Here is a 17,629-nt window from a genome sequence, read left to right on the forward strand (position 1 = left end):
TGTCCCTGTCATATCTGCAGAGCTTTCTGCTTTCATGGACCTACCTAATTTAGATGTTTTACTTTGTCATATTCCCTCTTGTTAAAGTAGCTTTTGTTACAGGTTGGAGATGTTTTGGGTACAGACATTGCACAAAAGAAAATTCAGGAACTGTCACTTAAGCAACTGATGGCTCAGTTTAAGAATGCAGAATTTATTAGGGCAGACAGATGTGTACTACAACGAATACCTGTGATCCCATGATTACAATAACTGAACAAAGCAATTAATAAACTGTAGCCTCTCTGTAGTGATCCATGATACTGTTTTCTGAAATAATGTGATTGCATTTAAAAATGGGCCATAAGTATTCTTATCCTTTCATGCAGTAGCTGCCAACTTAACATTTAGGCAATAGTCTGTTTGTGTATGGATTTTAAGAAAATCCATTGAAGTTTATTTGGAAACTAGCTCATCAGAATGAGATATTGTTTACGGAATTTTGTTTTTCTGTTGTCAACCACTATTAGTTGTGTTCACTTAAAAAAGGTTATGCTTCCTAAAACCATATCTCTGTCAGCAGCTGAATGCCTTGCATATACCTGAGAATCAGGTTCTAATTGCTAGAAATAGTTGGAAGATGAGGCTGAATATTAGCTTCTAAATTATCTCCATTTCATACACCTTTGCTAGTTTATATGTCCAAAAACTCAGGTGTACCAGACTCTCCCTGCATCCATTCTATTATATATATTTTTCTGAGTACCATTACTGTGTATATCTTAACTGGATGTTGGTAGAAATAATTTAAACAGGAGCAATTATCAACTATCTGTCATGGTGTGCTATGTCAGATGGTTGACAAGCTGTCACTTGGCCACAGGCCATCTGGTTGTAATGGTACTGGCTCCTCTGCTGAGGAGCCAGCAAAACACATGGCCGTAGGAAGCAATAGCTCAAAATCCATGCGATCAAGTGAGCAAAGCAGAGGTTTGGGGTGTAGTAATCCCAGCTCTGAGATGATCTCTTAGATTGACTAATCTTCTTAAACTTTCTGTGTTAATTTCTCATTCCATAAAACAAGGAAGTCCTATTTACTAACTTCAGTAAAGTGTAAAAACTGGTTAGTCAATGTTTATTAAGTGTTATAACACCACCGAATGCTCACGTGATTAAAGGAGAGTTACTGCAGAGAATCAGCATAATAAAGAGAATATTTATGGGAACAAGATGAAGCAAAAAAGTAGATATAGAATGAGACAGTGTAGTGGAATGGACCACCTACAGGCCAAGAGGAGAATTGAGAATTAGAGTATGTGTACATTCTGCAGTGCAATGTATGCATGGAAAAAAGAAGAAAGGAAAGATGCTGCATTCAAAGAAGGGAGAGACTAAAAAAATTGTAGAGGGAAAACATGTATTTCCTCCTTTCAACAATGAAGGAGAAATAGGACAAAAAAGTGAAATAGCTAGTAAAAAAAGAAAGTTCATGGTCTGTAGAAACTTGTGTTCCTCTCTTTTATTATATTTCCATATTAGAACGGGTGTGTGTAGGATTTACATATCTGTAGGAATAGAATGTAATTGTTTTTTGAGGCTATGTGATGATGAGGTGTCTGGCTACTGTGGATCTGTCATTATCTAACTGAAGACAGAAAATCAATGGTATATTAGGTTAGCTGCACTTATTAAGTATTGTGACTGTAATGATCCATTTCATAATATTACAACTCTTTGTGCTACCAAATTGTGCAAAAATTAACACTGGAGTTCAGAACAACTGAAGCTGCTTGGCAAAATAATGCATAGGCAGCTATGTGGGGTTTGCTGTGGCTTGGAAGATAAGGCCTGGTTGTTGAGACACTTAGTAAAGGAAGGTCAAAATAGTACTTTACTATACAGCTGGTCACATGGACTTCAGTGGGACTTTTCTTGCAAGTGAAGTACTTACTACTCTGCCAGTGTATAACCTGCTACAGGTGGTCAGTAGAATACTTCAGTGCTGGCTCTCTTTCAAGGACTATACTAATATATGCTCTACTTTGAGGGCAAATTTATTCCCAGATATCTTTATTTCTGCATAATTTTATTCTTTAAGTGTTTTTAAGATTTCGCGGTTAGTTACTCTGAATTATTTTCTCTGCGGAAGTTTCTACTCTGAAATTATCTCCTAACTCTCTTCGCTGTAGTTGCTGCTATGCATTGAAAGTAAAACTGATTCTGTTCTAATTATTACTGTACCTGTGGGCCTTTATTCAGTGATTTAGAATTTAGCTAACAAAGTTTTACATTTTTTTTTTATTTCTTTGTCATTGATATTAAAAGAGAATCTTGAGCCTTTAATAATTTTTCCTCTTGTGAGAAATTCTTAATTCATATTTTCCATTTGCTGAATTATTTGGGGATATTGATAATTTTTTTGTTTTTCAATATAATACGCCGATGTGTGAACTATATGAAGGTCACTGTACTGTCCTGTTTTCTAGTGTTTCTAGTGGGAAATTAGCTCAAGACAGTGAAGTGTGAGCAAGCATACTAACCTATTACCTGGCATACAACGTATTAGCTTACATGCTTAGTTTATACATTATTTATTAGAATTATAGGCATGAAATTAGAAAACTGAATGAATAATGTGACTTCCATGTAAAACAGAAGTCACTTATTTATATATGAGAGGCATTTAGGAAAAAAGCACTCTACGGCTGGTTGAATGCATTTTTGCTTAGCTTCAGACCTAGTACAGTCTCATAAGTAAATGTTTGACTCTAGGTTGTTGGGTTTATGTTCTGATTAGAAAAGACTATGAAGAATGCAGCAGATGTGAGGTGCTAGGGAAAAAGTGCAGCAGAGAAATTAAAGACAAGAAAGAAGGACTCCAATAAAAACTGGTAGTTTATATGCAATGCGTTAAGTGCTCACTTATTCTAGCTTCATTTGATGAAATTTCTGTTTTGCCATATAGAATTCCCTTTTGTTTTGAGTGGGATCTGGGGGTTGCCCAGGTTTTGAGTGTCTAAGGTATGGGCAAGCTGTATGAGAATCTTTTACTGAGTCTAAAACAGTTAAAAGTATCTGACCTTAGACCTCCATAGAGTTCAGCCTCATTGAAAGTGACTAATTATACTGGATAAAGAGAAAACATTGTATGGTATGTCATAACAAAGTACAAAACATCAGAAATTTGAAAGAAAACAAATTTAGAAAGTATATGCCCTCTATGCAGAGGGTATGCTCTGGAGGAGAAATTGAAAAATTGTGCACATTTTAAAATATGCAGCTGATTTCATTCTCTCTCTGCTGTAGCTCTGTTTTGGTAACACTGATAACATATTTAAAGGGAAGTACATGCATAAATTCTGAGGAGAACAGAGGCCTAGTTTAATTCTTAGAACTTTATTTTTCTACACTATTTAAGAATATTCCAAAAAAACCTCATTTGATGTTTAAATAATTAGCAACACAAATGTTCCCCTCCACCCAGATGTGGAATTATTATAGGAATTAACTTCCTTCAAGGTTTCTAGTGACTATGATTGAGCTGCTTGGCCTTTTTACAGTTTTTCTAAATCTCAAAGTAATAGAATTTGAAAATTACATGTATCACTGTGAGAATAAAAAAGAAAATAGCGAGAAAAAGTATCCCATCAAAAATGAAATATTACCAATTTTCCAATGAATTCAAATTCTAGGGTAAATTGTACCCATAAATTATTTTGGTATTTCTGGGGTTTTTTTTAAGTGTTTGTAAGGTCCTATTTCACATGTTCTATTCAAAAAATCTTTTCTCTAGTGTTGCTAGTTGGTGGTTCTCAATTGCTTAGGTTCAGAAAAAGATAGAAGTTAGATACTTAAACACTTTTTGACAATGAACCAATACTTTAAAGGTCCCAGCAGGAAGAATCATACTTTTGAATCTTTTGAATCCAAAACACATACCAAAAGCCTGGAGAGCAATAAGCAAAGAGAACTTCAGCAATGAGTCACTGACAAGAAGGGCTTAGTTCAGCTGCCTAAGTATAGGTGTCTAGTGGCGTTTCAGGCTGGATACTGACTTCTAGGCCTCCGATTGTCAGCACTGAATGACTTGGGTCTCCCGTAGGCCCTCCCATATCTGCCAGCCCTGTGCAGATGTTTCAGAAATCCGAAAGTTCCCCAAATGGCACCCGCCACCAATGGTTAGGCAACTGAATCAAGCCAGGAATGAAAAAGTTCTCATGCAGAGAACTGAGAGTCTGTGCTGGGGATACAGCAAACTTTGAGTGTGGCTCCAGCAACTGCTGCTGTTAACTTTCCTCCTGCAGCTGAGGAGTCAGTCAGCAATCACACATTAGCAGTGCCCTGTTAGTCCAGTGACATAGCTGGCATGAGAACCCTATTTGAATGACCTGTGAATAGCATAAGGCTCAAGAAGATCGGGATTTTCCTTTCCCTTCTTCTCCCAGCATGTTTTTCATAATGAGTGTCATTGCTAAGGAGAGTCTGTGTACATGGAGCTCTTTGTGAAGTAGATCGAACTTGTCTTGATCTTTGAAATGCCGTCACTGAAAGAACAATAGGAGGTGTAAAAAATATGTGTAGAATGGCGTTGTATGTGACTGAAAACCAAGTGAGTACCCACACGGCTAACCAATACTACTGAGTGACTGCACATATTAAAAATGTTACAGACTGAAAACACTTAAACTTCACTGTCTGAATTTTCTGAACCTTTCTGTGCACTTTTAGTTCCTTTAACTGTTAAATGAAAATAAAGGAAATCTTGTTTTGCTGCTTTTTGAAGTATTCAAAAATAGAAAGGGAGAGGAATGGTAAGAGGAAACCAGATCATATATACAGGGTATTATCTGTCTCTTTTAGTGCTGCAGGTTCCAAATGACTCACAGACAAAAATGTTTCATTTGTATTTTAATGTGTTTTTTTTGATGGCTTCTGATGGAGCTAGACACCTTTGCACTGTTGCAAAAAAGCGTTTACGTTTAAGTGTTCCTCTTACTAATAGAATGTAAATTTTTAAAATGCATGTTTCTGAGGCCTAAACTCTACAAAAGCACTTCTCTTTTCATGAAATCCCAGTAGTTTTAAGCTGCTGGGCATTGTATAAATAATCATTTAAACACATTTGTTGATCGTTTGCCAGAACTTTGAAGAAAAGTCTTTTCTTTCAGAGGTTAGAAAACTTTAATTCAAAATTATAATTTAATGGAAAAATCCTACTAGTGATTATTATGTGGAAACTCATTTATTTTTGTGCAAAAAATGATTTTGTATGAAAAAAATGAAATCTATTTATATAAATATAAGTGCTTCCAAACATCTGCAGTTCAAAGTACATAATTCACAGTGACACCAAAGGTTGGTTTGTGTTTTGACTGGAAGACTTTAGTATTATTTTTGTCTGCAGAGGAAAGAGTTATGTAGCATCCAAGTGGCGCAAGATGTTTGCCTCTCCAGAAATTGCAATGAATTTGGGACAAGGGGCAGACTGTTCCAAAAAAAAAAAAAAAGCAGGAGAGAGAAATTGAGAACACATTCCATTAGGCATCTTTGAGTTGGGAGCTACTCTAAGGTGCACATCATAAGAAGAAAATCAGCTGAATTGTTTGTCTGCTTCATGTACTTAATGTTGTTACTGTATTTACGTTTCTATAGGTGATGACTGAAAAAATAACAGGTGAAAAGGTAGCCATGTTTTTTAATCTCATTTTCCTGTGTTTGTAATACAGAATAATCATTCATACTTCAGTTGTTTGTTGCAGTTAATATGTGATAACTGTTAGAAGTGTATCTCATATCTATCACTTACAAAAGTATCCTGCTTTGTGCTAGGTTCTTGGTATCTCATGATCTTGTCTTTTAATGGTCCTTGTATATTTTCATCAGAATGTGTTTTGTGATTTGTTTTGCTGAAAAGCATTTTGTGAAACTGCATAAAGGAAAAAATGCATTTTGGAAAATATTTCATTATCTTCCATTCAGATGAACCATAATTTGGAGGAGAGAAACCCTTTTCCGAGTTTATTTAGTAGGAACTAGGTTATTTTATTTTTCCTTACTTCACTAACCGAGATCCCAGTTCAGCAAGGTCTTCATGAATAAAAGTCTACAGAATATAATGGATTACTCACTGCTTAAAGTAAAAGCTCTGATACACAATCAAGTAATTATCCACCACCTGACCCACAGTAAGTGACTTACATTCACTTTTGATTTTTGTCTGACTTGAATAAAAATATATTGGCTTTAAATTCAATGAGAGCATTAAGCTTTCGAAAGCTGTCTTGCCTTTGTGAGGGGCTGTGGATATATACAGGATCTACTACTACAAGAGACTGACTGAATTGGATCAAGTCAGACCAAAGGTCCACCTGCCTCCTCACTCTAACCCCACTCACAGAGAATAGTCCAGACTTCAGGAAAGAGCACTAGGATAGGGAAAGCGTGTAGCAGTGCTTCCATGTATATACCCTCCCTTTTTTTTAATGGTCTCATCAGTGGAGTCTTGTGTATTCATACACATTCTAATTTAAAGGTTATTCACGTTGTGGGTTTTGATAAGGACTACAGGATCTGTTCCACCTATGAATGAATACATTTTCATAAAATATTATCTTTTATATGTTTTAATTGGATTAGACATACCAAGATAACATTAACAACAGAATGTAATTCAGAATTAAGGAAAGAAGACAGTGCAGAATTTGGCTTCATTTTAGTCCTGGTACATTTGTTTCATTAAACTTTGACCCTGAAATCTGTATTAACAAAGACAAATCAATTCGTATTTTTTCTATCATATGAATGACGTAATGTGTTGACTTCTTTTTTTTTTTTCTGGAGAGGTTAGTTTTAATTCCTATTAATGACAGTCTATGGAAAACCTTGCACTTTTATATAGTAATATTAAAATCAAATATAGATATAACAGGATTATATAGCCATGAAAACTGCATTTGTAGTAAGTACGCATTACAGTTCTCTGTTACATTCTGCTTGTTCTGCATTCAGCCAGCCATTCTGTTGCTTCCTCAGCCAATGAGTATTACAGTACTCTGGATTTCTCTAGGTCAAATTTTCACTGAAATAAAAAAAAAATATAGTAGTCTACTCAACATTACCATGTAGCTCTATGAAATGAGATCCAGGAACGCAAAACATTTATGTCTGTTTCAAAGCATGTGAGCAATCTCATTGACCTCGGCCACTCAGAGTTAAATATGCTGCTGCATGAGACCTTGTCTTCATATTGGGTATTACCTTCATATAAACATTAAACTGGATCATTACCAAATGGTTGTTGGTTTTTTTCCCCCCTCTACTCAATGTTAACACTTTACTGTATTCCTTCTTTTTCTCTAATGTTATTTCTCCAATTACTTTCACATTTTTCTCTTGTGTAAAGCCTTTACTGAAACCTTTTGCTTTTAGAACGCATTACTGAAGAATCATCTTAAATAACGATCAAAAAGTAACTAAGCAGTCTGTGCAGACATGCCAGGCACCATAGCACCATATTAACATGTTGTAGGTACAAGTTGAGGAAGAAAATGCTGATAAGCTGGGAGCATGTTAAAAATGATTTGTTTATACAAGTGCTAAAGTTATGTTTGATATGTTAATACAACCTCATTTTCTAGTGAAGGCCAAACACTATTAAGTGGTTATCTGCATTGATTTTTCTATCTTCTAAAATACTCAATTCATTCTAAACCATCTTTACTGCTTTCATGTACCTGAAGCTAGGACCGTCTTTTAACAACCTCTTCCTGGGTAAGCCTCAAGGACTTCACTCCATGCTATTCTCCTGGTTCATTTCTTGATCTTTTAACCAGTGTCTCCCCTTCAGCAGGCCCTCCTTTTTATAATTTCTGTGGCATTCTCAAGCCTTCCACCTGCGTTGTCACTGAAAGTCATCAGCAGCTATCGTGGGCTGAACTGGTGCCTCTCACTAATATCATCATTCTGCTGAATCATATTAGCTAATGTTACAAAACAATCTTAGGGCTCACTAACAGCCTAATGGTTTAAAGTAGAAGGTGTACTTGCTGTCTTCCCCTCCTTTTCTTTCTGAGTGTCTTACTATCTTTTGGATCTGTTATCTGCTTTGCTTTTTGTTTTGTGCCTTAGCTGCTTGTGGTATATCCTGTGCAGGGTACGGGAGTAGTTGTTTGGAAAGACTGGTGCTTTTAGAATAGTACAGTTGGGTTGCACCGTGGAAATATGGCATAAGAGAAAACTGAGTGCCAGTAGTTGGGGACGGATGATGTTCTAATGAAAGTTGTACAAATGGGCACTGATGATTACTCGAAGAACACTTGGAGCAGGCTTAAAGAGATTCACTGTCTGACAAGTAAGTTATAACATGAACGAGCCTAACTTAGGTGGGGAATTTTTAGAAGGAAAATATATATTCGGATAGGAGAACAAACGTTAAGGTTTAACAGAAAAGACGGGATATCTTTGGGTTTTTTCCCCCCCTTTAATACTGCTTCTCTGGCTGCAGAACTCTGAGTGCACACAGTAGTCTATGTGATGAAGCTGATCCTTGCTGGTTCGTTTGTGTGAAGCCTTTATAAAATTACATGCCATTTCTGAGGCTTTAATATCCTTGTCTTAGCTAAGTCTTCAGGGCTGTGGTCAAGGTGTATGCTCCTTGACATTTGTCCACACTGCTCTCATATTCTTTGATCTACTCAAAGTGTCTAAAGTGAAGAAACAATTTTTTAAATTAGCATCCCATCTTTCAAGAATGTTAAGTTCATGGAAAGTTCCATCTAAGTGCACAATTATGCCTCAGAACACTTAGGCAATCTGTATTGCTGTAAAAATACTTTAATTTGCCTCTGAGTGTAGGAGGATTATATTTGAATGTTTCCCAAATATGAATTTTCACAAGTGTGGGATAAAAGGATTTAGATATTTATAATATTTAAAATGAAATACTTCCTTTAGCTCTCAACTTTCTTTAAAGGATCCATCTGATGTGTCCGTTTTGTCAATGCTGAATTGGATGATGTCTTCTCTTTGCTGTGCTCCAAGAAGTATTTTTATATATGTTTTCAAAAGGAAATCCAGTTTCTTACTTGAGGCTGCTGGCCTCTTGGAGCCCTGGAGGGAACCAATAAAAACACATGTTCTTTTAAAGAACATCTATTTTTACTGGACCTTGCTAAAAACCAATGACACAGAATTTAAAAAATGTTGGCTGAGATGAATAGAAGGACTGCATTGTTTAAAACTCTGTTTTTAAAACTCTTTTCTATGTAGCAGGATTGCATAGAAATTTTTTGACAGCTACCATTTATTTCATTGTCCTGTCTTCACAGGAGTAAAATGGAGAGCGGAATAAGATTTTACCCGTGCTCTTCATTGTGCAACCTGCCCTCTATTTCAGTATTTCTTCTGTATTGTCCTGTTTTTTCCCATGTTCTTTTCCTTCCGTCTAATAGTTTTTCCTCATAGGTCTTCCTGGTACCTTCATGTTTTTTCTTATTTTGTTTTGATGCAGTAAAACTTTCTTGTTGGTAAGACAATAATTGTCTACTGACAACTAATTTAATTCTTTTAAACCAAGGTAACTGGGCACAGCCTCTTATTATTACTATAAAAACTGGTGAAATATGATTTAGCTGACAATTTGGAGATCCCCATTCTTTAGAATATCTGTTCAGCTGAAAGGAGTAACTATATAAGTGTGCATGCACGCAGTAGCAAATGTTAAATTTTTCATTCTCTGTCATTAAGTTAAATATTTAAATCAAAACAATCTTAAAACTTCTTTTCTTCCAAGATGTGGTGTGTGCTTTGGAATTCGAGTAATCTCAGTATGAAAAATATAAGTATAAAATGTACATATATTTTTTTCTAATAAAGTGGTGTGTTCTGAATTTGGGAGGAGGTTCTTTAGTTTGCTTGCTTTTTTAAAAGCATACATGTATTTCCTTTCTATCCACTTACTTAATAAATAAAATCGAAAATCTGGCATTACGCTGGCATAATAGGAGAGCTATTTAATCCCAATATCTTTTTAATTTTTAATACTTCTTAAAATGTTTTACAATATGTCTTTATCTGATTCTGAACTTGGGGTTTTTTTGGCATACAATTGGATCAGGAAAAAGCCGCATAGTAATGCACATTTTAAAATGTCGCTCTAATAGTGGTTTAGCTCTTGGATTGTAACTTGCTTTTGTCTGATGCCTTCTCTACTGCAGAAATAGCGATGGGGTTATTTACGTTAATTCATTTGGCTTGTTGAAAAAAATATGCCCACGCTCCTCTACTTAATGGGATTCTTTCCTCGTTGCAGTGCAAACGGCTGGAGCAGGAGCTTCATCATCTGAAAGAGCAGAACCAGACTTCAGCAAACAATACGAGACATCTGACTGCTGAAAACAATCAAGAACGTGCTCTGAAGGTAAATCTCCATTCCTTCTTGCAGGCAAATTAAGGTTGTAAGCCCCTGGTGCCAGCTTTCTGGGCTGCATATATCAGTTGTGTACATTTCGGCAGAAGTGAGCTATGGTGTTTGCCAACAACCGCTTCTTTAAACACAGATACAGCACCCTTCTGTTATGGTATTATTTTATTTTGTGTATGAAAAAAAAAAGAAAAAATGTATCATCCATATTTTTGGGCTGTGTTATAGTAATTAACACTAAATTCTTGGAGCCTGTCCTTGCAATATTGCATTTCATAATGTGAAGAAAACAGCTACTATTTGCTTCACGGTACCTTTGCAAAACTAATATTTTAAAGTGTGGCTATTTGATTTGCTGCTAGCAGTGTATGCTATATTAATAACATTGTTGACCTATACTACTAGTGACCACATAGTTGATACTACTATTTGCAAAAGGGTAGCTAGTTGGAATTGGGAAGAGGAATAATAAGTCTTGTCAATAAGAATAAAAACGAGCAGAGAGGAGGGAGAGGGTCAGAGAAAGGACAGTGTAAAGTGACAGGTTATTCCTGCTTTGGTCTGAGAAAGTGGTATTTTAACATCAGTGGGATTGATAGCTACATAACTAGGAACTCCGTCACTAGCCAGAGTAAGAGAAAAGTAAGAAGAGTAAGATATGTAAGCATCGTGCATGCCTATTCAAGCACTATATTTTTAAAAATCTCTTTTATGAGTAGTGGAGAGACAATATAAATTCCGGAGAAGCTACTCTGTTGATAAGAATGTTGTCATTTTAAAACTGTGTTTGATTTAGGCACCAAGATCCAAATGAATCTCATTTATAGGCAGATTTTCCTCTGCCTCCTTTTTTATATTCTGGGAAAACATCAGTATTAGTGCAATGACTTGATCAATGCAAGTCAGAAAAAAAGTGTAATAAATAAACTGAAAGAAGCTGCATGCCACACACACGTGTATTCCATGGGCTTAAAACTGCTATTAAAATCTTTGCTGAGTATTACAAAATCAGATGTGCAATATTGAAAGAAATCCATCCTCAGGTGATTGGAAATAGAGATCATAAACATTCAGGGCTATTTCTGACCACAGTAATAGAATTTTCTTGAATCTGGCATCACTAAAAGTTAGTGGTTGCCAGGCATGGCAAAACTATTTTAAATAGCATGTATTTTTTTTTTAAATAAATTTCATGCTGACTTGTGTTTTCTGTATGATTGAAAATGTTATGCACAGAGTCTTTCTGTTGGAAAACAGCAATGTTTCATCGAAATTAGGCTTTTTACATTTAATATTGTCTAACATAATGCTATCAGAGCAAGAAGTGACTTAATAGTTTAGAGTGTTACTAGGATTTCATTCTAAACTTGATATTACTCTCCTAGCACCTATTCTTTAATAAACTAATTTCTGGCTAGCTTGTCACAGGCATTTTTGATTTTTCAAAGTTAGAGATTAATTGGTAATGGTCTCTTAGAGATGAGAGTCTGGGGAGGAAGAAAAGAATGTTTTTCAATTTTTGGTATTCATACTTTAATATTATACCCCCTAGGGTTTGTCTCAATTCATATTACTGTTGTCCTCAGTGAGGTCAGATCCCTCTGAGTACCTTTTAAAAGTTGATTAAGTTGAATCCTTGACCATGAAAATAGGAAAATACTCATCTGAAATATTGACAATAGTAATTAGCGTTCACATATAGCATATGAGCGCTCATCCTGACCAGTTCATTTAAAGCATTCATTTAAATGAAAAGCTTGTCCTCCCCCTTTTGTTGTATACCCTAGAAAATACAGACTGCCTAGCAGAGATTAAAGTCATGTCAGTGATTTCTTAGGAGTCAGTATAATCAGCACCCTGTTAGGCCTGGCTCTCCTGTGGGCCAGTTTGCTACTGGTGCTGTTAGCAGCAGAGCACACTGTAAGAGAATTTTCACGTCTTATTGACAGGTAATTCACTATGATATCTTGGCACATACCGCTTCTGTAAAATCCTTTTATTCTTAGCTACCTCATTCTACCTCTTATGCGCTCTTAGTAGCTATCATAAATCTTTGCTACACATGGAGTGCATGTACAGACCTAAGAATCCACTTCTCTGTCAGCTACAGATCATCCTCTAGGTCACCTGATCATTTTCAGGGAAATATGACAGGCCATTTGTGTCTCTAGTGCAGAGTAAAATATCAAAATATGTTTGTTTTCACTGTGATCCAGAGAACTGCATTTATTTAATCACCTCTGCATGCAAACTGGAAGCTGTACTATATACTATTAATTCAGATGTAAACACCTGTCTTGGAGGGGCAATCCATATAGCATTCTTTGTCCGTTTAGGACAGATTATATTAAGAAAGTTTTTTTGTTTTTGCTTTTTTTCAAACAACCACCAAAAAAAACTTTCTTGTTTTCCCTGGTCTCTTAAGCTTAATTGGTGATGTCCAAACCAATCTTTGGTGAAAGAAGTATTGTGGTACAGTATTGTGATAAAGATGACAAATGAGAAATTTGATGCTATAGATTTACTTAAAAGACTAATGGAAGGGTAAACACTGGATGTGGTGTGAGGATACTTACAATCTTAACTGAATTAAAAAAAAAAAGTAATCAGAATCAGATAGATTAAGGGTGGCATAAAAGTTTGTGATAAAAGCTGAGATCATTTCCTCTTGGGGGTCCTGAAATACACTTAAAGAATAACCTGCTGAGTTTCATTGTTCTTACTTTATAAAATCATCTTTCTTACAGTAGTGAGCTGCTCAGAAAGAATAAAAATTGTAAGACCAATATGCATAAGAAACCTGTTTCACTCTACCTATGATACGGTCTAACAGTTAAGATAAGCTGCAAGCTTTCAGTGTTATTTTGAGCTATATTAACTCACAGGGCTGCGGCCACCCTTGTTTGAGACATTAGCAATCTGTAGATTCCTGCCTGAGGGAAAGCAAGTAGAGAAAGAGACAGCTTTTAGCTGTGGGAGAGTTGCCCTGAGAGGAAGGGACTGTATCACGTGGGAGAGACTGTAACTGCTTTACACAACTCTTTGTAGGGTATTGATTATTTGCAGCTGATTAACTCTTTCAGTTGAAGAAGAAAGGAGAAAAAAATGTAGAATAATGCTTATAAAAAAATAATTGCGACTAAACACTCAATCAAGACCTGTTCCTGCAGATACACATGGTTGAGGGACTCTTCACGGGAATGATATCATCGGTGCATTTCTGAGAGTGGTGTTACCCATATGGGTAGCTACTATTTTCCCTGCAGTGCCTTTTACAAACATTTGATAAAATTCAAATAAATAGTGGTTAATAATAGTAGTTTAGAGAATGGTACCTAGGGCATCCAAGCAAAGGTCTTTGAGGATGGCAGTATCATTGCCAAGATAACATGGTGGAGAGTTAAGAAAGAGCAGGTAACAGATTAATAAGCTTTCTCTTTCTTACAGTGATTAAGAAAACTTTTCAGGTTACCTGCAAATTACAAAGTGAAGGAGCTCTAGAAAGAGGAAAGCAACGAATTGCAGAGTACTCTGATGCTTTCAGAAATCTCTAACCCACGTAACAATTTCTCTTTTATTTGCTATTGAATGCTTTGTGCTGTGGAATGGCTGCCTTTATGATATTAGGGGATAGGGCAGTTACACAAGTAATCTTAACTCCTGCAATGATTTTTAGAAGTGTAAGCTCTTCATAGGATTCTATTAGGACATTAGACTAGGAGGGAGATTGCCTTAGTGCTGGCAGTAAACTGGCCAGATCCAGGTTCTAGGAATCGCAAAGATGATGTAAGCACTCTTGCATGCTTTTATTTTTTACATATTTTTTAGTACCTGTGTCACACCTGAAGATCATGTGTCAGTAAAATATATGATATACAAGGCATGCTGTATGCACATATACTATGCAATTTCATCTTACTGTACAATATAGCATCTGCATGTGTTTGGTAAGATAGCTGTTCTTTACTAATCTCTACCATGCATATTAGTACTATAGGATTTAAAATTCACATATTTAATGAATTTATTGAATAGAGCATTCCATGCAGTGATGGTGATTCAGTCCCACAATGCCAAACTGGTGCTCCTATTTTTTAATATTCTTATTGTCATAGGGGATTACATTAATTGAACGAAAAGGTTAATTTCAAATCTTCCTCCCCAAGTAATGCCCAAGACTATACAGAGGTCATCATGTGAAGAATGCGGGCCTCTATTTCCATACTTAAAGTAAAAATAATCCCCTTCTGTCTGAAACCATTTTAAAAAATCTCTTATAATATTTCAGATTGAATTATATCTAAATCTTTTAGGGATAATTGCTTCCTAAGGGCCTATACATTTGCGCTCTTAGTACATTTTCATAAAATAAGATCTAGAGAGTGCTTTGCAGTTCTAATGTGTCAGGGTCTATATGTAAGATTATTCATTTGTATTTGGCCTTCATAATTAACATTTGGTCTCTACTGATTCTGAATAAATGTATTCCCACATTTTACTGAAATAACTGATTCAATTAAGCATAGAAAAGTTTAAGAATTGCTGTTTTTCATCAGTATTCAAATATCATTGTGGATCATTTTGTTGCTGTTGGCTTTGTAGTGTGTAGTTTTGGAATACAGAGTTTTAAGTAATACATTTTCATAAAGAGGAGTAAAGGTTTTGCCAGTGTGAGTGTCCTTCCTCTTTACTGTGTTGAAAAAAACTAGGAATAAATCCTGTGAAACCAATAATTTAATGTGAAAATTAATGGAAATTGTTTAACTGGGTTTGAATGCAACATACAGAGATGTGATCTTTTTTCCCCCACAGGCCTATGATTTATTTTTTAATTTTGAATTAGGCAGTACATTCTTTTTAAAGCAACTATTAATCTGCCTTAACCACCAAAGAGACATACTAATTTACTTTCAAGCCAAACTATTAAAATGGAAGAGAGGCTGTTTCATGATGATACACAAATCAGGTGCCCTTTAATGGCTTAATGAGTTTACTCCAGCCAAGTATGATGTCATTAGAACTTGCAAAGGTTATTCATCTCCTTCAGAGCTGTTAGGATGTTAATCTTTGGCTGTGATTGGCTATTTTTTTATTTTGTTTTTCTGATTGACCAGTCTCATTAGCTGTGATATTCTGTAGAATTCATTCTCCATGTTTCTGTGGTTTTATTAAGAATATCATAAATTTGGAGTCAGAGGCAAGAACTTGACCTAAAGAAGACTTCTCTAGAGTAGATGAATCAGTGAGTGTCATAAAGCAAGCATAGCTGATGTCATTTACTTTCTGCTGACCTGTAAGAAACATGTCAGGGCTTTTAACCATTGCCCTTATCTGCAAAAAATAAGTCATACTAGCACTGCTTTTATTTTTAGTGGCTTTCAGAGCTTCATTTTAATAAGTCTAGAGCTGGTTCATGGCTATGAAGCATGTGATTTGTTTCTGACAAGAGCCATGCACTTTTAATATACTGCTGTAATCCAGGGGAAAGTGCCTGAAACAGATGTGGGAAACTTCAAATCTTGCCTCTTCTATGCAAATTCCAGTTCAGCGTACTATTTTTTTATTTTACTACAGTCATTAATTGCATGTTGTAAAACACTTAGGGAAAAGCCTTACAATACTTCCATAATACTTTTTAAATAAGATAGCCAAAATCTGTTTGGTGTATTGGAAATCTAGAACTTAAGTTTTGAACATGACAGAGTCCGGTATATCCGGAGCACCATTGTACGGACTTCAGCCGTTTCCACTGTCATATCTCTAACTATAATCATCTCATAATGATGCTATTCTAACTACCCACCCCATCTCTGTGGGTGATGGAAACTAGTTGCTGACTACCAACTTGTATTGCTAGCAGATGAATAAGCTGCATTATCCACTGGTGAAGTGTGTGTGACAGCCTTCTGCAGGTACTAGTCTACAAAGCAACTAGACATTACACCTCGAAGAGTTTAAACCTTGCTGTTGATCTACTTGTGGGTATGGCATTATTGTGAGTCATATGATAAAAGATACTTTAAAATAGATACTGTACTTCAGAGTTTATTGTCTTTTTTGAGGCAACTCCCCAAGATTGGTATGTTGAGCAATTCACCCATTTCTGACACGTTTTGCTGAGAATTCTTCTGGCCAGTATGCATTGTTATCTTCATATCTAATTGACAAAGAATATCAACCTGTGAAAATTCAGTCTGATAGCTGGCTCTATAGCCTAAAGCAATCATGCTTTTAAATCTAGTGTGCTCCTACCTAGAAAAGGAACTGCTATCACATTTACTAATATATGTATAGTAATATTTGAAGACTGGGAGGCCAGCTTCATACTGGAAGTAGAAGAGGAGGGAAAGTGGGAGGAAGACCTGCTGGTGTTGTGTAAGGAGATGTACTCTCCCATTGCAGTTACTTCTGATCTATATCAAATTTTCTGGAGCTACAGAAACATTTCAGGAGTAGTGGGAATAGTTAACAAACATCTAGGAGGTTGCCTCCAGTAAAAAATACTGTTAAAGCTAATCCTGAAATGTTCTTCATGCTATTCGTCCTATGACTCTTAGAAGAGGATAAAATACTAAAGGATTTATTCAGGTAAGCTGCAATCTCTAGCTTGGTGCAAGAGCAGTTTCAATAGTTTAGTTTCTTCTCCTAAGAGAGGTGCCACTTCTTCCTCTTTTGGGAGAGTTCTTCATTCAGATTATACAAAGCCACATGATGCATTCATTTAACACTCCAAAGCAATATGTGCCTTCATTTAAATGCGTGGACAAATGTGAGAGACAATTTTGCTACCTTTTTAGTATATGAGATCACTACTGGTTTTGGAGTGGAATTTTGCTGAAGTTTGAAATCATTGCTTTTAAGTACCTACTGGAGGTGGAAGTAAATGATCTAGTAAACCTTGGAACGTGTTGCTGACAATCTGGATGTGAATAAGAATGCACAAACGTTTCTCTTCAGCTGCTACTTCCTTGACATTTTAGTGGACAGGGTAGATACAGTTGCAAACTTAACTGCCATTAAACAGAGCTTTTGCTTGTGCTGCACTAAAGAACACTTTATCACAGAGTCTTAAAAGATGTCACTAAGGTTAGACCTAAATCTGTTCAGCTCTTACCCATGCTAGAAACATGATTAGTCTCTTTGTGGCCAGTGTCATTAATACAGAACACGTCAGAGGAGCTCAGTGTAAACCAGTGCACCATGCTATAAATGAACTTTAAAATGAGGCTG

At 35.9% G+C, this 17,629-nt stretch overlaps 1 protein-coding gene across 30 annotated transcripts in view; it reads left to right on the forward strand.

Moving 5' to 3' along the window:
• MIPOL1 (mirror-image polydactyly 1) overlaps window positions 1–17,629 on the forward strand; it is a 210,869-nt gene that overhangs the window by 96,876 nt on the left and 96,364 nt on the right. For all 30 annotated transcript variants that reach the window (XM_068946476.1, XM_068946486.1, XM_068946495.1 and 27 more), the window contains one exon: window positions 10,289–10,396. In XM_068946476.1, coding sequence (XP_068802577.1) covers window positions 10,289–10,396 — 108 coding nt within the window. The remainder of the gene's footprint in view (window positions 1–10,288; window positions 10,397–17,629) is intronic.

The sequence above is a fragment of the Struthio camelus genome, chromosome 5, assembly GCF_040807025.1.
Source record: "Struthio camelus isolate bStrCam1 chromosome 5, bStrCam1.hap1, whole genome shotgun sequence".
NCBI classification, from domain to species: Eukaryota; Metazoa; Chordata; class Aves; order Struthioniformes; family Struthionidae; genus Struthio; species Struthio camelus.